Genomic DNA, 27650 nt, shown 5'->3' with positions numbered 1-27650 from the left:
CATAACACACATGGCAAACATAGCATCATACTCAGTAATAACCATATATTGTAGCAGAAAAGACTAATAAAGAATACATACATTTTCCAACTGTTATGATTAATAAAATAAAAATAATATTTTGATGGAACAACATTATGAATACACAATTAGATATATACATATAATAAATATTAATATATATATATAATACATATATATTATAACTATCTAAACATAGGAGTGATAACCAAGGTGGGAGGGTGAAGAAAAGGGTCCATTGTATAATTCGAACAACCTATTTCTTCAATCCTTTGGCTCTAGTATTAGTGAAAGCTATTTTTTAATCATACATAGTAATGTTGATATTATATTTTGTCTATCAATAAGAAATCGGTGGCCATTCACTGTTTAAACATGACTCGACACTGGGGTATTGGTAGTATGAAGTCTGGAGATTTGTTCAGGTCTCTTGAATTTAAATATCAATGTGGTGACTTTTTGACTTTAGGTGCTAGAATTTACCATTCTTAAATTAGCTCATTTTATAAGCCTAAATATGAGCTTAGTTCAAAGTTTAAGAAACACTTTTGATATTTGCTTTGCCTTTAACGTAACGTAGCTCATTAAGAAAGTATTTGGCTTGGAACATGGCTTCATGGCATACTTTGTGCTTTAATGGCAAGTGGCAGAGGTCAATCAAAATAGAGCCCTGTTTCAGAGTTGCAATCAAGGATATCTGGATACATGAAATTCTTGGTTTCAAATCATTGCATAATTAACAGACTCACAAACCTCTCTAAGGGTGTGTGTAACATTAACTCATCACTTTTACTGTGTCACGTGTAGATTCCTTAAACAAGATTCTATCTTCATAAAACAAGAGTATTGCTTAATCGTATTCAATTTAAAGTGATGACAGAAACAACATATTGAGTAATTTGTGGCTTGATTTATTAGAGCCTGACAGGCTTTGATTTGTGTAACTACGGAATTTCAGTTTGCTAACTGGTGTAATGTTGCTGTAATGCCAAATAGTAAAGGGTTCCATCCAGAATGTGATCATTCAAATCCCAATACTATTTGCTATCCGCAAAATTTTCACAGGCTCAAAAAATAATTTTTTCAGACTTAAATGCTATTCTAGTGAGACTAGGTCTCACTAACAGGGCCGGACTGGGAATTAAAAGCAGCCCTGGAAAAAAATATTTACCAGCCTTGTAATGCGTCGCGACCTGGGGTCTGCTGGGATATGGGGCTGTAGTAGGGTATTGGAGCAGTGGTGCAATGTGTGAGGGGTGCAGTGTGTGTGTGTGTATGGGGGGGGCTGTGAATGTGTGTGTATGGGGGCTGTGTATGTGTGTGGGGGGCAATGTGTGCATGGGGGCAGTGTGTAAATGTGTATGGGGGGTAGTGTGTGTATGGGGGTAGTGTGTGTATGGGGGGGTAGTGTGTGTATGGGGGTAGTGTGTGTATGGGGGGGTAGTGTGTGTATGGGGGGGTAGTGTGTGTATGGGGGATAGTGTGTGTATGGGGGGTAGTGTGTGTATGGGGGGTAGTGTGTGTATGGGGGGGTAGTGTGTGTATGGGGGGTAGTGTGTGTATGGGCTGGAGTTCACTCTCAACACTGCGACCACCAGGAATTCATGGTGGTCGCAGTGGTGAGAGTGAACTCTAGCCTATAGCTCCAGGGCTAGAGTTCACTCTCGTGAGAGCGGAGCATTGCCGTGGTAACCGCGGCAACGCTCTGTGCTCATGCGAGAAGGACGCAGAGGAGCTGCAGGTTGAGCTCCCGGCCCTCTCTTCCTCCCTCCCCTGCCGGCTGCCCGCACGGTGCCTGTGGAACGGGGAGGGAGATCGGCTGGCAGGGAAGAGCCTCGTGGGGCTCTTCCTCCCCTTGTGTGTCTCTCTCCTTTCTCCCTCTGTTTCTCTCTTCTGTCTCTTTCTCCCCCCTTTCCCTGTCTCTCTCTCCCCACATCTCTCTTCCCCTCTGTCTCTCTCTCCCCCACATCTCTCCCCCCTTTCCCTGTGTCTCTCTCTCTCTCTCCCCCACATCTCTCTTCCCCTCTGTCTCTCTCCCCCCACATCTTTCTCCCCCCTTTCCCTGTGTCTCTCTCTCCCCCACATCTCTCTTCCTCTCTGTCTCTCTCTCCCCCACATCTCTCTTCCTCTCTGTCTCTCTCTCCCCCACATCTCTCTTCCTCTCTGTCTCTCTCTCTCCCCCACATCTCTCTTCCTCTCTGTCTCTCTCTCCCCCACATCTCTCTTCCTCTCTGTCTCTCTCTCCCCCTCTGTCTCTGTCTCCCCCTCTGTCTCCCCCTTCTCTCTCTCTGTCTCCCCCCTTCTCTCTCTGTCATCCCCCTTCTCTCTCATATCCCCCTTCTCTCTCTCTGTCTCCCCCCTTCTCTCTCTGTCTCCCCCTTCTCTCTCTCTCTCCCCCTTCTCTCTCTCTCCCTTCTCTCTCTCCCCCTTCTCTCTCTCTCTCCCCCTTCTCTCTCTCTCCCCCTTCTCTCTCTCTCTCTCCCCCTTCTCTCTCTCTCTCCCCCTTCTCTCTCTCTCTCTCCCCCTTCTCTCTCTCTCTCCCCCTTCTCTCTCTCCCCCTTCTCTCTCTCCCCCCTTCTCTCTCTCTCCCCCTTCTCTCTCTTTCTCCCCCTTCTCTCTCTCTCCCCCTTCTCTCTCTCTCCCCTTCTCTCTCTCTCCCCCCTTCTTTCTCTCTCTCTCTCTCCCCTTCTCTCTCTCTCTCCCCTTCTCTCTCTCTTTTTTCCCTTCTCTCTCTCTTTCCCCCCTTCTCTCTCTCTTTTTTTCCCCTTCTCTCTCTTTTTTTCCCCTTCTCTCTCTTTTTTTCCTCTTCTCTCTCTCTTTTTTCCCCCTTCTCTCTCTCTCTTTTTTCCCCCTTCTCTCTCTCTCTTTTTCCCCCCTTCTCTCTCTCTTTTTTCCCCCTTCTCTCTCTCTTTTTTCCCCCTTCTCTCTCTCTTTTTTCCCCTTCTCTCTCTCTTTTTTCCCCCTTCTCTCTCTCTTTTTTCCACCTTCTCTCTCTCTTTTTTCCCCCTTCTCTCTCTCTTTTTTCCCCCTTCTCTCTCTCTTTTTTCCCCCTTCTCTCTCTCTTTTTTCCCCCCTTCTCTCTCTCTTTTTTCCCCCCTTCTCTCTCTCTTTTTTCCCCCTTCTCTCTCTCTTTTTTTCCCCTTCTCTCTCTTTTTTTCCCCCCTTCTCTCTCTTTTTTTTCCCCTTCTCTCTCTTTTTTTTTTCCCCTTACCTGCGAGTAGTGAGTAGGGTTTTTTGCTGGAGCCGCCGGACCGGGTGGCAGCCTCGCCGGTCCGGCGGCACTCCTGTCAGGCTGTCACTAGCGCTGGGGGCTGAAGGAGGAGGGAGGAGCATGTCTCTGTACCATGCTCCCTCGCGGTTTCTATGCTGGGAATTGTGGGAACCGCGAGGGAGCATGGTACAGAGACATGCTCCTCCCTCCTCCTCCTCCTCCTCCTCCTCCTCCTCCCTCCTCCTCCTCCCTCCTCCTCCTCCTCCAGCCCCCAGCGCTAGTGACAGCCTGACAGGAGTGCCGCCGGACCGGCGAGGCTGCCACCCGGTCCGGCGGCTCCAGCGTGGAATGCGGCCGCCGGCCGGCCCCCTCAGAGTGTGTGCCACCGGACCGGCCACCCGGTGGCACATACATGGTCAGTGCAGCCCCCAGGTGCCGTGGCCCACCGGGAAATTTCCCGGTATCCCGGTGGGCCAGTCCGGCCCTGCTCACTAAATAAGCTACTCCCGCAAAATTAAAGGACCACTATAGTGCCAGGAAAACAAACTTGTTTTCCTGGCTTTATAGGGTCTTTGGGTCCCCCCCACCCTATGGGTCCCCCTCCCACCGGGCTGAAGGGGGAGGAAGGGGTTAAACACTTACCTTTCTCCAGCACCAGGCTCCCTCGGCTCCCTCGGTGCTGGGAACTCTCCTCCTCATTCCGACGTCATCGGCTGAATGCACATGCACGGCAAGAGCCGCGCGCGCATTCAGTCAGTCCAAAGGAAAGCATTCTTAATGCTTTCCTATGGACGCTGGCGTCTTCTCACTGTGAAAATCACAGTGAGAAGCGCGGAAGCGCCTCTAGCAGCTGTCAATGAGAAGCCACTAGAGGCTGGATTAACCCATATGTAAACAGGGTTAACCCTAGATGGACCTGGCACCCATTAAGCTGAAGTGGTCTGGGTGCCTATAGTGGTCCTTTGACCTCTTCAGTCCTACAGTACAGAGCAGCATGCTGTCAGAATGCTGTCAGCACTGACAAGATAATTAGAGAACCATCGGGCATTAGAGGTGGTCAGGTTTAATGTATGAAGGAGAGTTAAGAATGGTCAAAGGCAGGCCAAGCTCAAGGGATAACAGAAGGACAAATTAAGCAATAAAACAAGCTTTGGAGCAGATATGGGAAATTAGAATTGTTAATAATCAAGCCAAAATAAAAAAAAAACTAAATTCTAAAGATGCAAAAAACAGATGCACACTCAGACTACTAGAAACCACGACAGGGTACATGACTTGGGGTGTACCGAGGATAAAAAGGTATTACTGTCTTGCGTCATTAGAACAATGCCAGGAAGTAAGCAGGTGCCATTGCTGAAATGCTTCGCTCTGACTATAGGAAAGACTGGAAGTGGAGTGGTCTACAGCAAACACAACACTGGAATGATGCACAATGTCACATTGCATGCTAAAATGATGCTGGGATGAGGCGGGTACCCTGACATTGGCACTATAAGCAAATTAACATTAAAATACAACATATACATACTGTGATAAGAGATCTATGACAGCCATCTTTCCATAAAAAAATATATATATTTTTTGAATTAAATAAAACTGACGTCCCCCATTAGGGGAGGTGGTTCTCTGTATAAATATTTTTTTTTATAGTAAAAGAAATAGGATTCCTTAAGACTCAATAAGATCTCACGAACCTTAGTCCATTTCCCCTCATTACTGTTTAGAGATGCAAGCAGCAACAAAATGTTACTTTTTCCAGCTACAATTGACAGGGTTGTGGGTGCTGTTTCTTTAGCATTGTGCTTTCCTAGCACCTATGCGAGGGAAATAGCCACACTGACCTCACTTAGAAGTCAGCCTGCATCTCATGATATCACAGATCTTTAAAATTACTTCTGAGCATAACTGAATTTATCAGCAGCACGACTTTTGATGTCACCGAAAACTACATCATGTCATTACATCAGGTCTGTAATAACACCTTCTTGGCTCTAGACCAGGCATAGGCAACCTTCGGCACTGCAGATGTTTTGGACTACACCTCCCTTGATGCTTTGCCAGCACTATGGGGGATGTAGTCCACAACATCTGGAGAGCCGAAGGTTGCCTATCCCTGCTCTAGACCATGGTTAAATGATTGCTGAAACTTCCCCATCTGTCTTCTCACCAGGCCATGCAAGCCTTTCCCCTCGTTTAGGATTTCATTATATCTCACTTTATATGTTATGTTATTTCTCCACATTAACAAATTATTTGTATTTGTTTTTTCTTTTGTGAATTTACAACAGTGTACAGTTTTATGTTCTTTCTGTTTCTATTCCCATTTGGGTTCATGAAAACATTTGTTAAAAACAGAATTTAAAAAATAAATAAGATTAAAAAAAAAAATAAACATAAAAAACACCCAGCAAAACTAACTGTAACGTAACCGACATAGTACACCTAACATGTGTGGGCGCCTGGAGTGCCCCTTTCACCTCTAGTTATGAGAAATCCTGCTTGCTTAATGTGCGCCTGTCACCTCATTGAAATATGTATCAGTTCTAGAGAAGGATATAAAACCTATATAAGATGTATTCTCTACTGCAGTGCAAATATCTTTTAGGAAAATAGCTACCCGCTTACAGGAAGTGCACCATGGAGCTAACACGGAGTAAAACAGAGAATGTGGCTCAATTTGATACATTGATGCATAGATTTTGTATTTTTCTTTTAGGGGCATTTTCATATTTTTCTGTGACTGGATCTCTTTTTTTCACTGATTTGTACAAGGAATTTGGTTCTTGCATATAAACAATATAATTTTCTCTTCCTTCCATTTCCAATGACATCAGTGGCGCATCCTTTATTTGTTAGCTATATAATTATACTATTTTCGATCCTAATTACAGACCGTAGATCTTGGTCAAAGTATATCCTACCTTCTCATCTAACAACTTGAGACTGCATTCCTTTCAATTAGAGCACTTATTCTGTCATATTATTACGCAACAATGGACTAGTCTAAATCCTCCGTGTTCTCGCTCAGAAGAAAAGAAATACAACCAATATATGGAAAATGTGCCATAAATCCCTTTAAAAGCCGAGATAATACATGGGCTCTTGACTACAAGTCTAGCAAGGTGTTGTGTTATTAAAGTGCGAAAACATAGCAAATGGAACGGAGTTAGGTATTGTGAAACATCTTTGTTTTCTACTTCTGTTTTTTTTATAGTGTTACCCTATGTCTTTGTTATTTTGTTATATGTGGATGGAACAAAACAAGGTTTGGTCCAAAGTGTTCAATTTGGTTTGTTTTGGTTGTGATCCACTTGTGATGCACTTGTGCTTTTGCTCATAATCATTCATCTTTAAAGCAACACCACAAGCAACGTAACCTCTACAACGTACATGGGTTCTCCTGCCGCTTTTTCCATATTAGCTGCATGGAGTATTTTTCAGTAATGCCATGAAGGACTTTGCCAACGAGTGTGGTCTTGTATCTGCCTGCTTTACTCTACAGAGAAATATGGCTTCTCCAGCCTGACCAAGATAGGTTGTCAATCAATGCATCTCTATGAGGAAAGTTCAGTGTCTGCATGCAGAGGGTGGAGACAGTGAATGTCAGTGCTACACACTGTTCAGCACTGCCCCAGGAAGCATCTCTAGTAGCCATCTGAGGAGTGGCCATGAGAGGTAACCCTAGGCTGTAATGTAAACACTGCATTTTCTCTAAAAAAAAAAAAAAACAGTGTTTACTGCAAAAAGCCTGTAGGGACTGATTATACTCACCAGATCAAATACAGTAAGCTGTGGTTGCTCTGGTGACTGTAGTGGCCCTTTAAATAACATTTTAATCAAAAGACTATAAATAAAATTCAAAATTTTCTGTTGAAATTAACATAGATTCTTTTAAGCATCTCTAAAATATGAATGAAAAGAAAGACTATATTGGCTGTAAAATGCAATTGCATATATTACTTGATCCTGAATATAAAGAATTCAACAGTTCTCTGTTAAAGGGACATGCATCCCATGTTTGAAAACGTCTCAGTCACAATTGTCATTCAAACCTTAATACCATAAATAATAACAGGTTAATAGATTTTTACTCCTGTAGGAGTATATAACGAGTTTGGAAATTCGAGAGAAATGCTTAAATAATTCATTACACTTTAACGAAACCCATTAGATTTTAGTTAAAGGACCACTCTAGGCACCCAGACCACTTCAGCTTAATGAAGTGGTCTGGGTGCCAGGTCCAGCTAGGGTTAACCCATTTTTTTATAAACATAGCAGTTTCAGAGAAACTGCTATGTTTATTAATGGGTTAAGCCTTCCCCCTAATCCTCATTGACAGCCGCTAGAGGCGCTTGCGTGATTCTCACTGTGAAAATCACAGTGAGAGCACGCAAGCGTCCATAGGAAAGCATTGTAAATGCTTTCCTATGCGACCGGCTGAATGCGCGCACAGCTCTTGCCGCGCGTGCGCATTCAGCCGACGGGGCGGAACGGAGGCGGAGAAGAGGAGGAGAGCTACCCGCCCAGCGCTGGAAAAAGGTAAGTTTTACCCCTTTTCCCCTTTCCAGAGCCGGGCAGGAGGGGGATCCTGAGGGTGGGGGCACCCTCAGGGCACTCTAGTGCCAGGAAAATGAGTATGTTTTCCTGGCACTAGAGTGGTCCTTTAACTAAATGTACTGTCGATTTAGTATACTAAAATTAAACTAAAACAATTCAGATTAAAGATGACTAAAACCAAATGGCATTTTAGTCAACAGACTATGACTAAAACTAAATGAAAAGATGCTCTCACAATTAACACTGTGTCCCCACATTCAGCATAAAATGAATAGTATAGTGTCAGGAATACACTGCACAGTCCGGCCCCCACTAGAGGCATGGCTAAAGCAGAGATTACACACTTGCTTAACCATACCAATTCATACCAACAATGGACTTCTGTGATAGGCTGAAAGTGGTCACTCTCAGCCAATCACTGCCCTCCCTTCTTGTTGCAAATTTATGTTTTCTCATTAATCCTAGCAACACATAATAAATGGACTGTTGGGGACACTAGTTTAGCGTTAAACCATTCAAAAATGGAAGCACAGTGCCATGGGACATCAGACACCATAACCAGTTAAAGGTAAATAAAGTGCCTAGAGTGTCTCTTTAAACAACATTTTTTATAATTATAGAATGTTAATGTTATTTATTTGTATTGTATATTAAATTAAAGAATTGTGTAAAACCTACTGACCAGTCCTGAATTGTTTAAGGTTTCCTCTTTCAGAACGTCTGCATGTTTATGTTAGATGTGTGCGCAGATATGATGCTGTTTTGACATTCTAGAAAAATACCTACAATTGAAACTCTACACCCTGCGGTGGCTCCCCATTGTCCTAAACCATCGGTGATATTTGATAGCAATATTTATTTTCTTTCTGGGAATACAGACACATCTAATAATGTGTAAACATTGGGAATAGGTGGGGTATTGCTTGATTCGGCTTTAAAACAAATTCTCCTGAGTGAGTTTAACCAAAGCATTTAAGAAGTCTTTATTCTGCACATTTTATGGACTAAATAAAACTGATTTACTTGAATTTGCCTTTTTTTGTTTTGTCAGAAACCCAGATGGCGATGTCAGTCCCTGGTGTTACATATCCGAGAATGAGGATAGTGTGTACTGGAAGTATTGTGACATTCCAACCTGCAGAAGTAAGACTTATTGTTGTTATTAATATTAGTATTATCAGAATGTTAGAACACAGTCCAGAAATCCATGTTTTTGCTCTGGGATATGTGGGGATTTGCTGACTGACATAAACTATAAGATTTATATTAAATAATCATTGTGGGAGTAGCATTCAGCATTTAATCACTTCCTTTTATCTGTGTTGTTTTGTGACACATAGCTCCATTTAAAATGTTTGTAGTCTAACAAAATAACAAATCAGGGAACACATCAAAACTGTCTCTGTGGTAAAATATATTTTTGGAGAGTTATAAAGCCTCTACAAGTGCGCCTAGGAATTCGTTTGGGTCGATTCTACCAACAATAAGGATGTTATAATGGGTCAAATGTACATGGCATGGTCATTATGATGGGTCAATTCTACCTAAAATAATTCAATGATCTAGTCAGTGAGTTTCTAGTGAGAAAATATGAGTTTTCTGAGGTTTTTTTTTTGTTTTTTTTTTTTACTGAATAAGCTTTTTACAGCACTGAGGAAAACAGAAAATCATCTATAACTTGTCCTAAGCTTTTTTTTCGTGTGATGCTGCATCTTCTTTAAAATGTATATTAAAGATTTAGTAAATTATTCCATAATCCAGTCCGGTCAAGGCAGAGCCAGGACAAACATTACAAAAAAACAGGGGAAATAGACACATTGTTTGATGTTTCGTGTTCTCTGTGTGCTTTCTATATGCGGACTGCCAGGGGAAAGGATAGAGCTTATAATAATTATTGACAGGGAGCTAAGATGGAGGCGCACAGTTGCAGGATAAAGAGGTATGAGTTCATACATTTAATGTTATTTTTCACAGCTCATAACGGCATATTTGCTAAATATAGGGATAAGTACACATATTATTAAAATCATATGAAGTAACAGTTCACTTTTAAAGTGGAGCTATCTCTTTAAAGATTTATGACCACACCAAATAGTAAGCTAAAAGTTAGCTATATGTTGTGTTATTTTTATCTTTATTTTAAATGTCAGTAGTTTTTATTTTTAATTTAGAAGGCATACCTGGCTATCTAACCACTGCAGTGCCCAAAGCATGCCTGAACATGCATGTGCTTGCACGCCATTTATATGTAGAAGCCAGAGCATACATGAGCACAGTGGAAGCATCAGGGTGGTGAAGTTACCCTGAACGTGGTAACACAGTGACGTTACGTGTATTTTCTACTTATATCCTTAATTTACGCCAGTAAGTTCTCCAATAGTATTTATTGTAGTGAAGGGATAAGATATTGCCACGTCCACTGTGGTGACCATTCCATTTTAAGGATGTTACATGAATTTTAAAACTACCAGAGGCAGTCAAACCACTGACTATAAATTGATTAGTGTTAATTTACTTATTGGCCCAATACCATTAATCATAATAAATAAGTGTGTTTGGCAGACTAAACAGTAGGTAGAGCTGTAGCAGATTTTATTTTAAGTAGATTGTCAATGTAATTCCTGTTCTAGAAATGCCCTCAGTTGCAGTCTACTGTTGTGTTAATCTCACGTTTCTCTTTACTAGTACAGTTTAATGCCGTGTGTTTATCTGAATCATAAAGACATTTCAACAAGCACATCTAACAAGCAAGACTAGTTTTTATTCTCTGGTTAAGTGGCATTGCCTTGTTATTGTAAAGATGTGCCATCTGCCAAAATGTAGCCTGCAGCAATTTGTATAAACCATCCTGCTTATTATTCATTGTGAGATTGCATTGCAGATTTTAGATTCCAGTAGAGACTGATCACTTACCCAGAATGCAGCTAGTGTTCCCTGTTAATAGACCCCTGTATTAAAAACTGGTTTCTAAGCTTTTTTGTATTGAAGTGTGTATCACATACGCCATTATGTGACCAAATGTCACTCAAATAAAAAACTGGTGGGAAAATAAATAAAGGATTTCAAAGGTAAAGCATATTATTTTTAAACACAAAGAGCAAACTTTTCTCACTTTATAAATAAGAAAACTTCAAAGTATTTGTGCCGCTTGGGGAAATGTCACACGGTTCACATCCACTTGCACATACCAATATAAACATATTTACTACATTTTGTATTAGAAATATCACACCAATCATTTGTGAGTGCCTTTATCCAACCCAGAAAATAGCATTTAACCCTATGTAAATATGCCTTTATATTTTTTTCACAGGGCTTTAATTTCAGACTTGTGATACGAGCAAACGGCATGATTGGGTTCAATATATTTGCTATAATTAAAAAAAAAAAAATCAGTTTTGTTTAAAACCTTTTAGAAGGGCATAGTACTACAGAAATGTTATATTTTCGAACATGTTAAAACAATCAGCCAATGTTATAACTGACACGCTGGCGGAATAATGATATTATGGCAACAGAACAGATCGACAAATTGTGCTTGGTTTAAGTGGTGAAATGAGGCTAACACAGAAGACGGTTATATTACGGTTATTTACAAAAACATTGCCTCATATCAGGGAACCAAGTTTATATTTCCAATAAATGTCGCTGAGTTTGCAGAGAGATGGGCAGAGAATGGTAAAAAGAGTGCTAGTGTAATGCAAACAGCACTAAAAGATGTTACCCATTCAGATAAATCTGATGGTTAGACGGAATAAATGCATCTTTTTGTATTCCAAACTCACTAAGCTCTAAAATGTGCCAAATACCTACACAGCCATTAGCTTAAAATATTATGAAAAACACTAATAAAAGGTAATACCAACTACTTTTACCTCCAACTCACATTAACACATTTTCTTATCTCGATTTCTATACTGGTCTAAACAACAATGTTGATTATTTCTTTCCAAAAATGAAGTGAATAGATGTTTATTATAAATGTTGAACTGTTTTCGTTGTATCATAAACAATTGTTCACAGGGAAATAAAGAGGGAAGAACCAAGTTGCAAATGGAAAATGATTTGATATATTATTATTTTTCCACATGTGTTCTTGAACCACAAGTGGCTAGAGTTAGTTTTTAAATGACCACTCCAAGGACCATAACCACTACAGTGCATTAGACAGAGCTACTTCCCTGTAGCCTTCACTGGTGAAGACTGGGGGATTGACACTTCTAGACAGCTGAGCTCTGCCCAGTGTCTAGACGTGTCAGGCGTAGGACAAACTCCCTTCTTAGTATACCTCTTGTCTGGGTTGGAATTTCAGAGAAATTTAAACACAGGCAAGATATTTTATCATTCTGAAATATTTATTATTCAGAGTGGAAGGCATGACAGTGCCACTTTAAATCTGAAGATCATACAGAGTCACTTTTTTATTAGTTCTTCTTTAAAATGTTAACCCCCCAATCCCCCCGCTACAAGGGTTAAAAATAAATATTACTTACTTTACATTCCATGGCGTGCTGGTCTTGCTCCTCAGCTAAGATCATCAATCTTGATATCAGCCAATTCCATTGGAAAGCTAGTGTGCGGCAAATCCTTAAATTGCACCAATCAAATGTTCTTTAGGAGCAGCATTTCATTGAATTACAAAGTCTGACTTGGTTATTTAGTGGGAACACCACTAGTGACTGATGGGAAGAAAGCCACTAGAGGTGTGTTAACCCTGTCATTAAAAACATTGCCGTATCTAATAAAACTATAATGTTTTCACATTGCAGGTTTAAAAGTACAAGACCATTGCACCTGGACCGCTTCATTGAGATTGAGGGTTCTTGATGCTTATAGTGGTCATTTAATACATCTCCCTCCAGCTTTACCAAACGTGCAATTGAACCTGTGAGATAGTGCCACTGTATCACTCACACATCACATTCTTTGCACCACAAAAATTGATAGAAATAAAACATGAATGTTCATTTTATCTTTTCTCTCTATGTCCTTACGTTTCCTCAACCATGCCCAGCATTCATGTTGGTTGAAATGTTTATAGAAATGTATTATAACTTGACCGAATTCTTAATAGAGAACAGTTCAAAGAAGCTCTCTTTTTTTATAGAATTGCGTAGTATTTTAATGAACATTCTGTATTATCAGAAACAATACACATTAGATCTGATGCTAAAAAGGCTTTATTAAGCACCAAACAAAAGGTTAAGACCATTTGAGATCACACATTCCATATTCCCGGCTCTATACCATAATTAATCACAGGGAGAAGAGAATAGGTGCTAACTCTGAACTCTGCAGTGATTCCCTATAGCTAATGCTATATCAAGAGATGGAAGAACCTGTGACATGTTAAAGGCAGTTTAAATGATTACATGGTAAATCTCCTTCCTGCTAATTTGTGTTAAGATCGTTTGGCAATCACTTAGAATATGGGCTCCGATCCCAAACTCTGTCCGTGAAGATGCCCTTAACACATGTAGAACTGTCAGGATCAGAAAGAAGCATTGTAAACGAAATATTAAGGTTTTGCCAACTTCAATCTTCTTAAAGGTGTGAAAATATGAATAAATGGCATATAGTGCACGTCAAAGCTCTATTTTAGTGTTCCTTTGAAGGTGCGGGAGTTGGACGTGGCTAGTTGGTCTTGATCTGTTTAACAAGGAGGTTTTCATCACATAGCAAGCATTTGTTACCATCCATCCTGATGTGTTCTATGATGTGTCTCGTTGTTTGCAAGTGCCGTTCTTGTTAGTACAATCCCTACTTCTCAACAACACATGGTTGATTTTCATTTCTCTAAAAGTCAGTTCATCATTAATCTATTTAAATGTCCAGTCTGATATGCTGACAGGATCGATGACGAATGTTGAGACAACAGCAATAGAAATCAAATGTTCAAGATATAATCTTCTCTAGCACTTTTGTATATCTCGTGCACAAAATGACGATAAATAGAAATGCCTAACCTAGGCAACCACTAAGTTATCCAGTCATAGTTTGCTCCCTGAAAAAGCTGTGGCCTAGATTTAACATTTTTGGATGAGCTATTCAAAAGATTTAATATGTGTTTGTAAACTTTTAAAATCAATTTTAATATTTAAAAAAATATATATTTAGATTTATTTTTTTATATATTAAATTATTTTTTGTATATATGATATATTTTGAATATTTAAAAAAAATATATATTTTCTAAATGTATCTAAAAATATTAAATAATTTTACAAGCTAATCCAAAAATATTGAATCACGGCCCTTTATATGAAAATGGTTATAATTTAGCACAATAAAGTCCATTGTTTATTCATATAAATAATCTCAAAGAAATGCATGTTACCCTTTAACTCCCTATTTCATTTAAAATATGAATGCCTGAAGAAAATAAACCTTACGCCACTAGGCAAATACTTATACAAAGTGTTGTAAATGTCACAGGATATATATTACGCTTGTTTTGCAAGAAAGTATGTTTATGGTAAATGAAATCTTATCCGTACTGTACTTTTTCTCTTGTGATACTCAGCAGTATGGTTGGATATTCAACATATAGATATATTATAACTGAGTCTTGCAGATGAGTTGTTTTGGAAAAGCCAGTATATCACGAGCGCTTCTGAGAGATATATCACATAAATTACTACAATTCAGTTTGTGGAACAGTGAAAAGATTTGTGTAATGATTAGAAGAAGTAAGTTGAGAGATTGCTAGGTTTAGCGAGTGGTCTTCAGAATGGAGACTGGAGTTTGTAGACTATTGCAAAGCAAAAGTGAGTCTTGTAGAAGTTGTTTAAAATGAAGACTAAATTATTTATTTCCTCTCTATCAATCAGGAATGGTTTTAAAGGATGTTGTACTGCTATAGCACCAGGACAAAGTAAACAGCAATACAGTTACAAAAAAATGAGGGTTGCCTTCGTATTACTGGAGTATTTGTAAATGAGCAGATGAACAGTAGTTTTAAATGGAACCATTTTCAGGAACAGAAAACATGCAATAGATAAAAAGAGATGAAATGTCATTCTGAGTAAAAGGAAAATCAAATAAAATATTAAAAATCACATTGACAAGAAAGAAAAATGTAGAAATTAAGAACATACTTATATACATGGTCTAACTGATTGATTGTGATGTCAACGCATGCTTGCAGTGATCAGTAATACCAAATAAAGAGAGGAATGCAATAGTGGAAGAATGATGCTGTCTGTACAAGGTGATAACAAATATGGCTTTCCTAATTAAAATCTGGGAATGCAAGAATAGGAGGGCACAGGTCACGTGAAAACAGAAGCGAATGATATTGAACGTATCATATGGGAGGAAAGGAATGAACTGGCTTTTTTCTACCACGCATAGTCTACTGCTACAGTGTAAACAAAGCCAGTGTTTAGTTTAAATAGTATGGTTGTCCAGGAGGAATCAAAGTCAAACATCCTCGAAACACAGAGTGCTGGTTCCGTGTTACACAGCTCCGTAAACAAGACAAACAGATTAGAAGAGGCTGTTGAGTGCCGCAGCTGCCACTCTATTGCTGACTGCTTTGAACTGCTCTTCAACACTCTACTAACATCTATTGCATGGAAGGAGAGGGACACTGCTTTGTAACAGAATGTTCACAGTTTTACACAAACAGGAGTTAATTCACTATACCGAGAAATGCTAAGAATTATTAATGACGTTGCAAATTGTAGGGTAAAACAAGCAATATCAAGACCATTTCCAGTTGAGCAGTTGTGTGCTAAAATTTGCAATTACCATGTAAATTCTCTGCAATTCTTAACTCACTGAATAAACCCCACGGTGTTTAAAAATCTAAGAGTCGAGTCATCAGAATAGAACAGAAATCTAGAAAATGTCAGGCCCCAGCATCGGTCTAGGTCACTGACAACCTAAATGTCTCTTAGCATGCTCTCCCTTTCCCCTCACTTGTGCCATAAGTCTATAAGGAAATGTAAAATGTGTTTATTATTGACATTTGCAGGTGATAAAGTACAAATGAGAAAATGAAGGTGGAACATTCTTTTTATTTACATACAATCCAATTGCTGATTGTAAATAACTTAAAGGGACACTATAGTCACCAGATCCACTACAGCTTAATGTAGTGGTTTCAAAGTCTCTAGCCTGTCCCTGCAATGTAAGATCATGGTAAGCAGTCACTCAGACTCAGAGTCTCCACATTCATGCACAATGTTGTTTATCAAACTCCCTTTGGCACTGCCTTGAGATTGGATCGGTTTATTTTCACAATTGCTTGAAGAGATCATCAATATTTCGTGATTCCTCATTTTAGTCCTTATCCCTATTTATATCTCAGTGTTTATGAAGTAGCAAATTCTGTAATTGTAATGCTCTAAAGCATGTATGTCATAAAAGGGCAGTGGGAGACCATGGATATTGTTCCTAGCCCTGGGTGTTTGTTATACTTAATAGTGACAATCGAGAGTGGATTTAACACCTCATGTTAATGTAAAAGTATAGTCAACTCACAACATGTCTGTTTTTCTGGTGTTCCAGAGATTTGAGAAGCAGGTGAGATATCGCCTGGTCTCTCATTCATTCCTACGGCAGGAATTACGCTGCATGCGCACATGTATAAGATATATGCTTTCTAATTTATTGTGGCATCTCATTCACTAAGAAACAAATGAATGGGAACGGCGTGGTCAGGAATATAATTCTAGTATAATATACGTTGGCATCTTCATTTATATCTCATAATCCAAAAGTGTGAAGGTTATTTACACAAAACTATGTTATGTTACGCGGTAATTGCCCTGTTGACAAAGTCACGTTAAGCACTTTTGTCGCCCCCTAGAAGTTGTGATTCCACAATTCATCGCAGTTAATCCCCACTACTCAATCAGTGTTAGCAAAATGTGATACCTGAGTCTATTCCAGTTATCCCATAGCATGTGTCTAGTGGCAGACACGTGTTCTTCCATAATGCTCCATGGCCATTCCTTAGCACTTGTTCAGTGACTGAATATGTGATCCCAGATTCCATCATAGCCATTTCTCAGTCCTTTTAATGACAGGGATATGTGAGCCCAGGATTCATTGTTTTTTCTTCTCTGCGACCGTTACAGCATCGTGCCTACTCAGTCAGCACACAAAGCGCTGCTAATTAGAAGAGGTTATATAAGGAAATTTTTTTATGTTCTCTCGGATAATCCAAGACTTTAATTTACAGAATGATCCCTTGACAAGTAGCAGCTGCTTTAATTATATCCCTGAAACCAGATCTCTGGGGGACAGAATGTGTATATGAGTCAATGAAGATTTCCCTTCCAGTGCTAATCTAAAACTGATGTTGCAGCCCAGGACTGAGAAGAATGAGATTAGGCCTCTGTCTGACCCCCACCAGCCGACTTAATGTACTGCATGCCTCTACCATGTAACCAAGCGATTGTGTCAGCCAGATCCTGGAGCTGTCACCCTTAGCACCACAAATAATTATATAGGGCATGTATATTGAATTCACTAGAGCAAAACCATTGCTTACAAAATATACTGATTTCTATTTGCTTGAGGTACACGTAGACGTACACATATATTGATGTTTGAGTAAAAAAAGCTTACAATCTAATATATTTTGTTTAAGGAAGAAAACAAAATATGATATCATAATGAAAATATTGTGTATACGTACAATCTTCATATGTATACACATAGAGGAAATGCTGTGTTTTATATAGCACTTGCTTTAACTTTATCTAGAAAGGAACACTATAGTATTGGGAGTACAAATCTGTATTTACTTACCTTGCTCCAGTTTAGAAGAGCCTTTCGGTGTGGCTGATTTCTCCTCGACAGGCAATGTCACAGAGGAGGCAGTGCCACCAACATTGTGGTCCGATCCAATGCTCTTCACAGAAGAGCATTGGCGACCTAATGTGCATGTATGGAGAGCGCACTGCACATTCACACTTTCCCATAGAAAATCATTCTATCAAGGCTTTCCTATGGGGCTTCCGCATCAGGTGACCGAGTTGTACTTAGTTAGTGAAGCGATAGCACCTCTGGTGCCTGGTGTGTGTCTGTGTGTCAAGGTTTGTGTATCTGTGTGTCAATGTGTATCTGTGTGTGTGTGTGTGTGTATGTATGTATCTGACACACAGATACACACACGCTGGCACATAGTGGCACACAGATACACACACTGACAGATACACACGCCTTGACATACAGATACACACACTGACAGATACACACACCTTGACATACAGATACACACACACACACACACACACACTAACAGATACACTGACACACACATACACTGGCACACACAGACACTGACACACACATATACACACCTTGACACACAGATACACAAACTGGCACATACACACATTGGAAGATACACACACTAACACAGGTACACACACAGACACATACACAAATACATATGTTAAAATCGGCTGTTAACTTACTCTGCTGTTAACTTACCTTTTTTCTGCAGGGGGATCTTCAGTGCTGTTGGCTGAGGTTGGTGTGCTGCTCAGTCCCCGTTACTCCCTCTCCCGCTCCAGGTGGCGCGCTCTGTCTGGGAGGAAGTGCTGTCACTTACTCCCAGCATCCAATACTACAGGGGTCCGGTCGTGGTTTTAGATGACCGCGGCGCCTGACCAGAACCCCTATTTAGCGATACCTATCGGCTAAATGCTTGGGCCACCTGACGGCAAATTGCCGCGGAACCCCAATTTGTTTCAGGAAACGCTGACCTAGACCAATTCTTTAAGATGAATTGGTCTGAGTGACAATAGTGTCCCTTTACAGTGGTTCAGTTATCAGAGTTAATCACTATTCCATAATTAAACATGATACAACGGTCTATATATATTGTATCATTTTAAATATATTCACCAGGCTTTTTTATTTTATTTTTTATTTCTAAAAAACCATGAACATTTGGGACATCAAGTATCAAAAGGTGATTCAGGAAATGTTTGTTTCCTTCACACTGGAAAGGAGGAGCCTTTGCAAATCACACACTTTGATTGGCTATGGACAGCACATGTTCACTGTAGCGTTGTTATTTATTTTTAAGTAGTAACAGTAACTGAGGACTCGAAATGTATGATGCAATTCCAAGATGGCCTCCTTTCCACACAGAAATGCTTGCAAGTGTAATCCCAGCAGAACTTATTATAGCTTGCTTAGAGGAAAATAAGAATCTTTTTATTTTCAGGTGGCAGTGAATTAGAACATCTAGAAAAAGTTAAGAATGTATGTGAAAGTCACAGAAAAAGACGTTTGCATGTATTTTTCCTGGAATTCTGAATTGCAAAGTAGGCCTGGGGCTATCATAAGTTCATTCTCACCTGTATACTGATCGTTATTTGAAACCAATTCTCCTGAAGCATTTATTGACAACATGGGCTTCATGCAGCGGTAAAATGCATACCAAGCCTATGTCCTTTAATGTTTACATATATAAATAAGCTTGATTTACTGTTATATTTTGTAGTAAAGCAATTTTTACATGTAAATATTAAAGAGTCACACTAAGCACCATAACCACTACCGCTGATAGTAGTGGTTACGGTGCAAGGAATCATTGTGTGTGGTCCATCCATATTGGTTTTGAAATTGTACCATTTCTTCTACCTCGGTAATCAGCAGACCAGGGATCAGGCTTTGGGTGATGAGAGAGACCCATTTTTTGTCAAAACGCTCAAAAATGGTATCACAGAAACTAGATTGTATACTTTTCAATAACCACATTTGTCTGTTTTGTATTTGGTGTTTAAACTGTCCCTTTTTAACTAAAACATCTACATTTTAAACCTTATTGACTGAATGAATACTACACCATGTTTCATGCACAATATTTATTTTGTCTTTTCAGCCTGCAGGGTATACTGATTAGAAAGTATAACATTTGGAAAGTCTTTATATATTCTATTCCATGTTTTAGTTCTTTTTATGTATGCATTATATCACTTAGCATTTGCTAAATAAATATATTTTTTTCCAGAAAAAAATCTATTAAACCTTTAAACTCAACTATTCAAGGTTTCATTAAAACAACCATTAAGTACAACTATTCTGTAACCTTGATTACAGTTATGAAAGTCAAAATCTTATTTTAAAAGCATATTTGATCATGTCACTACCCATCAACTTGTTTAGTATACTCAGTTTCCAGTTAATATCCTAATGCTGGGGCCATCTCTAGAAAACATAAAGCAAATTATTTTTGTATTGTGACATACACAACAGTGATTGATTAAGTGATTGAGGTAAAGGAAACCTAAATTGCAGAAAAGGGTTTCCCGTCAACTGAGTCAGAGTTCGCTGGTTTGCACAATAGATTTTGGTATGTGGTTGAATTGTCTACTAGCCTAAAGCAGAAAAGTTGCAAAAACTTAACTATAGTAAAATGTCCAATAGATTGACATATTGCTAAGTTCTGTTGAGAGATACAAAACAGGATTTGGGGTAATGTCTAGACATTATAATAACATAGTTAACAGATGTAATGAGTTAAAAAAAAAAAGGAAAATCTTTTTAAAACAAGTCTAACTAGCTCTTAATTGCCACTAGTTAATTCACTGATTATGTATCTCAAGTATTTAAATTATACCAAAATGCTGCAGCTCAGTCCATAAAGTTGCCACGGTGTTTATGTTGGGAGCATTTTGCCAAAAACTAACCCCTATCCTTTGAATGGAGCACAGATTAGCTTTACATCCTTCAAGCAACTGTTGACCGAGGTAAAGAGAGAACTGTGAACATAACAAGGCAATTAGTAACACAGCTGGACTCAGCTGGTAAAGAGCTGAGAGGTCTTTACATTGTTAATATGTCTTGAGTGTATAGGAGTGCAAACAATGCATTGCCAATGAGACATTCTTGCCATAGTCACGCACAATAACTTAATGGAAAACCCAACAGATCTGGTTTCTGCTACCTCAACATAATACAATGATAGGCAGCTCTATACTGCAGCTTCCCTATGGAATAATTCCCCCCAGAAAATACACAATCAGGAATGTAGCTGGGAACATTATTTTTATTAATGTGGAAGGAAACTTTGGAGGACAGAGTTGGTTTCAGGAGAGGAGAGAGTGGTGTAAGAATGGAGTGATGAAAGGAAAAGCCATGGAAGGTAAAGAAAAGAGGAAGAGACGTGTTTGAAGCAGTAAATGGAAAAGAAAAACACAATAGAATGAGTGAGCACAATCTGAAGAGGAGAATAGCATGATGGGGTGACTTCATACATTGTAATAAGCCTATGGCTACCACCATGCTAAAGAAGCCCAGAACTCGATATTGAGAATTACCTTGATGAAACATAACTCATATATCAATGTAACTGAGGAACTACTTTGGTCTTCAATGAAGCAATGAGTCATGATTACAGTGAGGTTCTCCAGACCAGGGTTAAGTATATTTGCAGGAGTTGTTTGCCTTCTAACCTCTCCCACAAAGACCTACACTGAGATTAAGCATGCAGGCATTCACCCAGCTGGCGTGTTGAGAAGCTGTCCCAACCCCAGAACCACTATAATAGTAATGGCTGTACATTGACCAAAATTAGCAACACAATGTTGACGAACTTCCTTATTTTTTTGTACCACACCAGTTTTCATCTTGACGCAATTAAAGGCTTATCCTATATTGGATCATGTACTTGATTTGGAAACATTGACTCCCAGATAAGGCAGAGAGGTCTTCATTTTGATGCTATATAAATGCAGATAACTAATAATTTTGTATGAAAAAAAAAGTATTACAAATATTTTATTTTTTTCTTGGATGTGCCTACCACAGCTAGAGTGGTTTTAAAATCATAAAATCATAAACAATATAGAGCTTTATGGGCCACTTTATCTACCATATCTGCTACAGCTCAGTGTAATTGTCATGGCACAAAGAGTCTATGGTCACAGCCCCCAGTTTTTTAATTAGTTTTTTTTTTAAAACAAGTTGGAAGCAATTTGACAAAGCTCTAGTATTTCAGAGTTTCACAAATTGATATATTTATATAAAGAGCTGTCATCAACAGCAGAGGTATAGTGGTATCTTGTGTACGTGACATGCATGGTGACATTTAGTTTGTGGCACTGCCTTTTACCATAAATGATTCAACCACATACAGTAAATGGGCAGTGTGTTCGACCAATAAGAGAAAGCAATTAAACATTTTTTTTTAATCCTGGCACTACACATGCGGGACAGAACTATGCAATACTTTCAGAGAGATTTGTGTGAGGTTTAGTTTCTTCACTTTGATTCAAGTTCACTGTATTTAACTAACAGCAGATTTGGAGAAAAATATTAAACCAAAATTAGGCAGGACAAAATTATATCCAAATAGAGCCAGATATACCCTATTTGGGCTAAGCAACTTAATTAGTTTGTTATTCCTGAAATATTACACTAATAAACAGATGGGATGTTGCTAGTTAATCTTTTTTTTTCCCAATGTTACATAGTAGTAACATATTATGAGGTTTTTATTAAAATTATATTTGGTATTTAGCTATTTTAATGCTTTATTTATGAAAAGCATTACATAAGTAAAATGTATAACACTAAAGTACATCAATTTTGAAAATTATTCAAATGAATACAATTTTAATATGAAAAGGTTAGGATAAGTCACATCAAATATAATGTGATTACATATATTTACGGACATGTAAAGAGAGGGGGGCTATTTATTTATGTTGAAGACGTGAGGGTGATGAGCTGAGTGCTGCTGGTGCCAGGTGACTGGACATGCCCTTGCAAAATATACTTGGAGGAAGAAGGTGGCATACTTAGTGTCAGGTTCTGTATTCATAGAGGGCTTAGTTAATATATGGGCGGAAGATGAAGGACAGTATAGTTAATACTGCACAGACAGTGAAAATAAAGTGAGGCTTGGATTAAAATATTAGTAGTGGAGTTGGATTTCAAGTCTGAAGTGTAAAATAATCTGTGATTATGTAAGTGACTGAGGCCCTCCCTGTTTAGATCTAGTGCTGTAGCAGTTTGCCAAAGTTCTACTTCATATAAATCTGCAGACACAGTGATTGGGCCTGGTACGTGAGTGATATAAAGTAGTATTAATGGTATCTCTGCAAGGACCCTGCCCATGAAGGTGGTTCCGCAGTAAGTCACCCATTTCAAGTGCCTTCATGTATTTGCTTGCAGTAGAAAATAAATAAGTGCAGCTTTTCAAAAACGCTCTTAGTAGTCGAAATGTTTCACACATTATCACAATAAAACTGCCTGGGATTATGCCCAATCTTTGCTAGTTCTCCTCTTTTTTGTTTTGTGGATTACACCATCCGAGCCTCTATCACAGCAGTCCAGACAGTTTCACACCAGAACCACTACAAAGGAATGCCAGATTGCCCAAGTTTGAGGTCCACTTTTACAAATGTGGATATAAATGGAGTTAAAAGAACCATGCACAAGTTACACCCTACTACGTGTGACTTAGACCCTGCTCCAACTCAGCTTATAACCGCATGCATTGAAACACTCGCCCCAGCCCTCACAAAAATAGTGCAGTGTTCACTAAAAACTGGAGACTTCCCAGGTCCTCTAAAAGAATCTGTGGTAAAACCACTCCTAAAGAAACCTTTATAAGACCCAGACTGCATGGCTAATTACAGACCAGTATCCAATCTTCCATTTCTGGAGAAAATAATTGAAAAAGTCGTGGCAACTCAACTGGAGACCCATCTATCACGCTTGAAAATCTTTGAACCTTTCCAGTCAGGTTTCAGGTGCCGCCACAGCATGGAAACAGTGCTAGTTCGAGTGCTAAATGATCTCCTTATGGCGAGACACAAAGGTGGTTACTCCATCCTAATCCTCCTGGATCTCTCAACTGCATTTGAAACCATTGACCATTGGATTTTAATAGAGCGCTTGCAGCACATCGGTAGTCTAAGAGGCACAGTCCTTAACTGGTTTAAATCTTTCCTCACTGGTAGATCACAGAGAGTAACATCAGGATCAAGCTCACCAGCACCAACAGAATTGGCCTGCTGAGTTCCACAAGAATCCATCTTGTCTCCCATGCTATTTACAGTTTACTTGCTATCACTGGGGTACATCATTAAGTGGCATGGCCTAAGGTATCATTGTTATGCTGATGACACACAACTCTACTTCTCCTTTGCTCCAGATATTACAGACCCAACATGCCGCATCAACAGTTGCTTAGTAGACCTCATAGATTGGATGAATGCTAGTTGGCTTAAAGTAAACCCAGACAAAACAGAGTTACTCTTGGTGAGCGCACCCCAGGCAACAAAAATATCCCATGACCACCCAACTGGCCTGGAGCTTGGAGGCTCTGAACTCATTAGTTCACTACTGATTGACTCTGGACTATCATTTAAACAGCAGATTTTCTCCATGATAAAACACTTAATTCCACCGGATAATATGCCAACATTGATCCATGCATTTGTATCCTCACAGCTAGATTACTGCAATGTACTTTACTTGGGCCTCCCAGAAAAAGAACTTCATCGCCTTCAGACTGTACAAAATGCAGCAGCCAGACTACTGACCAATCAAACTCGCTCCTGCCACATAACACCTGTTCTCCACTCCCAGCATTGACTTCCAATTAAATGGCGAACATATTTTAAAATTAGCCTGCTAACGTTCAAAGCCTTAAACAATCAAGGCCCACAGTAGCTGAAAGAGCTTCTGCCACCCTATACTCCACCCCATTCACTTCGGTCAGACAGCAAATCCTTCCTGTCAGTGCCAAGAATAAAGACAGACTCAGGTTCAAGGACATTTAGTCACACTGCCCCTACCTTCTGGAACTCTTTACCGTGCGCAATCAGAGAGGCACCGTCCTTACAGACTTTTTAAAAAAAGCTAAAGACCCACCTCTTCCATAAGGCATTCAGTCTGCTCATCTGGCCATCAGAAACTCCTAACTTTTATGTCTTTATGTTTATATATTTGTAAAGTGCTTTGAGTCTCACAGGGAGAAAAGTGCTATACAAATCACAAATTATGTTATTACTGTATAGTAGAGCCAGTCTTGAGTGGTGACACTTGGGTTTCTCCATTTTGTCTGCGTGCCTATTCATTGTTTATAACTCTGCTTGTAGCATAGACTTATAACTGAGGGTGACAACAATAACTTTCTTAAATACCTCCCAACTTTTTCAGTGGCTAAGGACCTTTGAGAACCTATTTGCAGATGTAACCAATGCTGCTTAAACATTACTTTGACTTTTTCAAAATGTCAATGAATTGTAACCTTTATTATCACAGTACCTGTTCGATGTACAATTGAATGTAATTTCTGATTCCCTTACAGTGCCTGGCAATCTCGGCTGCTTCAAAGACCACGGGAATCCCCCGCCATTAACTGGCATCACAGAAACATCCAACAAACAGACCATACAAACCTGCATAAGCATGTGTCGGAGACAGCGATACAAGGTAACACTACACATACATTTAAAGACTCTTAGTTTTATTAATCTTTTAATAAATATTTCAAAAGATTGCTCATGAACACAAATTGCGGTGACATCTTTAAATGTTAACTGTGATGTGTATTTAAAAATTCAGCTTCTCTTTTTTAGTAGAGGATACTGACTGGCCTTATGACGTCACTGGGTGGGTGACCCCATATTAATGTTTAAAGTGGGAATCTACATAAATCTATATGTTATTATATGTTTTAGGGTTTTAAGCAGGACGTGTGTGTCAGAAAAGTTATTGTGTTAGTGGCTAGATTTCAATACATAAATTATAATGTATTGGAAAAAAATGTCAAAGAATCCTCACCTCATGTGTTGACTTATGTCAGACCAGTTGATATTCAGCTGCATCAAAATTGCTATATTTTTAATTACATAATTATATAATGATGACTTTTAAAATTCAATTTAAGTGAACTAATCTTAGATACAGTACGTTATAGCAGGTGTAGCATCATTTATCAACCCTTTTCTAACTGAATACCCATAATAGAAGACTTTCTACCCAAATATTCTTTATATGAACTTTATATTCAACATGTACCCTTATGGCTTCCTGAATGCAATTGTCACCGACGTACCCCCTGGAACTAACAGTATTGCCCCAGAGGGCACATGCCCAATGAACTGAGATCCGGAGAGGGGGGTGGGGGAGGGGATCCTTTATGAATGATTTAACTGATTTATACCACAATGCAGTTATTTGTGCAACAGGAAAAATATGGCATTTTGAAAATGACACTAAACGAAAAAGAAGATGCACTCAATAGCACAGGTTTACTCATACAGAATCGCTTACATTTCTATTTCCCCATAAATTCCTATGCAAGGATTGGGTACATTTCATACTAGATCTGACAAACGCACAATATGGATGTAGTACTTATTGAAGAGAATGTCAAAATCCTAAAAAGAAATCCAAGCCTACGAGGAACCTTACGTCATTAGCACATAGGAAGACTAACAAAAGAGAATGCTTAGATTTCAAATCCATAGATAACATAAGCGATTCTGTGCAGTATTACTTTTACCATTGAATGCATCTTCTTTTTTTTCCTGGTAGTGTCATTTAAATGGTTGCTGGTGAAAAGGATATAAACGGACAAAAATGAGGTAGGTTTTCTGTTTTTAATGCATTTTACTGACAGAATTTTACTAAACTATATCATTTGTTTGTATGTGTGTGTATAATGTTCCAGAGGAACGCACTCAGAGGGCTTGTAGTCTTGTGCAATATATCCTTTATTTGAAGGTATTGAAAAAAGGTATTGAAAAAAATCAAAGTCGGACTGAAACGTTGACTGTACCTTTGCACAAATAAAGGATATATTGCACAAGACTACGAGCCCTCTGAGTGCATTTCTCTGGGATGTTGTATTGGGGCACGAAATAGCACCCAGGCAAGTACAGGCCAGGAATGTGAGTGCCAAGCCCATGCTTGATATGTGTCTGTATATATATATATATATATATGTGTGTGTGTGTGCGTTTTATGCTATACATAAGATTAATAATATTTTAAGTTATGCATAACTATTAGATATTAAAAACTTCACTTTTCCATGAGATATACCACAAAGTTTACTATTTTGATTTTTTGTAGCTTTATATATCACCCTTTACAGAAATATAAGGGGGTACTATGTCTATGCAATTATCATGCAATATTCAGACAAGTTCTAAAAGAATACCATAGAAGAAAATAAAAAATGATAATATGGGATATTTGTGAGGAATGCAGATCCCCAAAAATAGCAATAGAATATTAAAGAATATCTGCATGTGGTTATAATGCCCTCCATATGTTAAATGCAGTTGCCTGGTTAAAATCAGGGATTTGTACTCAACAGTGCATTGATGTAAACTGATCAGCCTGGTAGTGGAAGTGCAGAGCAATAGAAGCCAAAAGGTACACCACTGGTGCTGTGAATTGCCATCTCATTAACTTTTGATAAACTTAAAAAACTGAAACCAAATCAGAATGGGTGAAGTGGAGTTAGCTAAATCATTAAACAAAACGTACCTGAGAATAATAATAAACAGACTAAGCAACAATGCACACTGCCAGTTGGCATCTACAAACAGGACTTGAGAATAATAATAAACAGACTAAGCAACAATGTACACTGCCAGTCCACATCTACAAACAGGGCTGAACAAGGGCCTGGTCCAGCTCAGGTGCCCTGTAGTGCTTATTAGTCCAGTTGAGGAGATAACTATATTCCCCTGAACTGGTCTGCATTCAGGGCAACCATCTGAAATGTTGGTGCCCATTACACAGCTGGGCCCCCGAGTCTTCACACGGGGCCCATCCTGAGTCTGCCCACAAGGATGCAGTGTGTGTGTGTGTAGTGGATGCAGGGTGTGTAGTGGATGCAGTGTATGTAGTCGGTGCAGAT

General features: G+C 39.1%; 1 protein-coding gene across 1 annotated transcript in view; it reads left to right on the top strand.

Moving 5' to 3' along the window:
* KREMEN1 (kringle containing transmembrane protein 1) overlaps window positions 1-27650 on the top strand; it is a 155096-nt gene that overhangs the window by 103441 nt on the left and 24005 nt on the right. The window contains exons 3-4 of the mRNA XM_063454178.1: window positions 8841-8932; window positions 25083-25207. Of these exons, the coding sequence (XP_063310248.1) occupies window positions 8841-8932; window positions 25083-25207 (217 nt within the window). The remainder of the gene's footprint in view (window positions 1-8840; window positions 8933-25082; window positions 25208-27650) is intronic.

The sequence above is a fragment of the Pelobates fuscus genome, chromosome 5, assembly GCF_036172605.1.
Source record: "Pelobates fuscus isolate aPelFus1 chromosome 5, aPelFus1.pri, whole genome shotgun sequence".
In the NCBI taxonomy this organism is placed as follows: Eukaryota; Metazoa; Chordata; class Amphibia; order Anura; family Pelobatidae; genus Pelobates; species Pelobates fuscus.
This window is presented reverse-complemented; position numbering and strand designations above follow the sequence as displayed.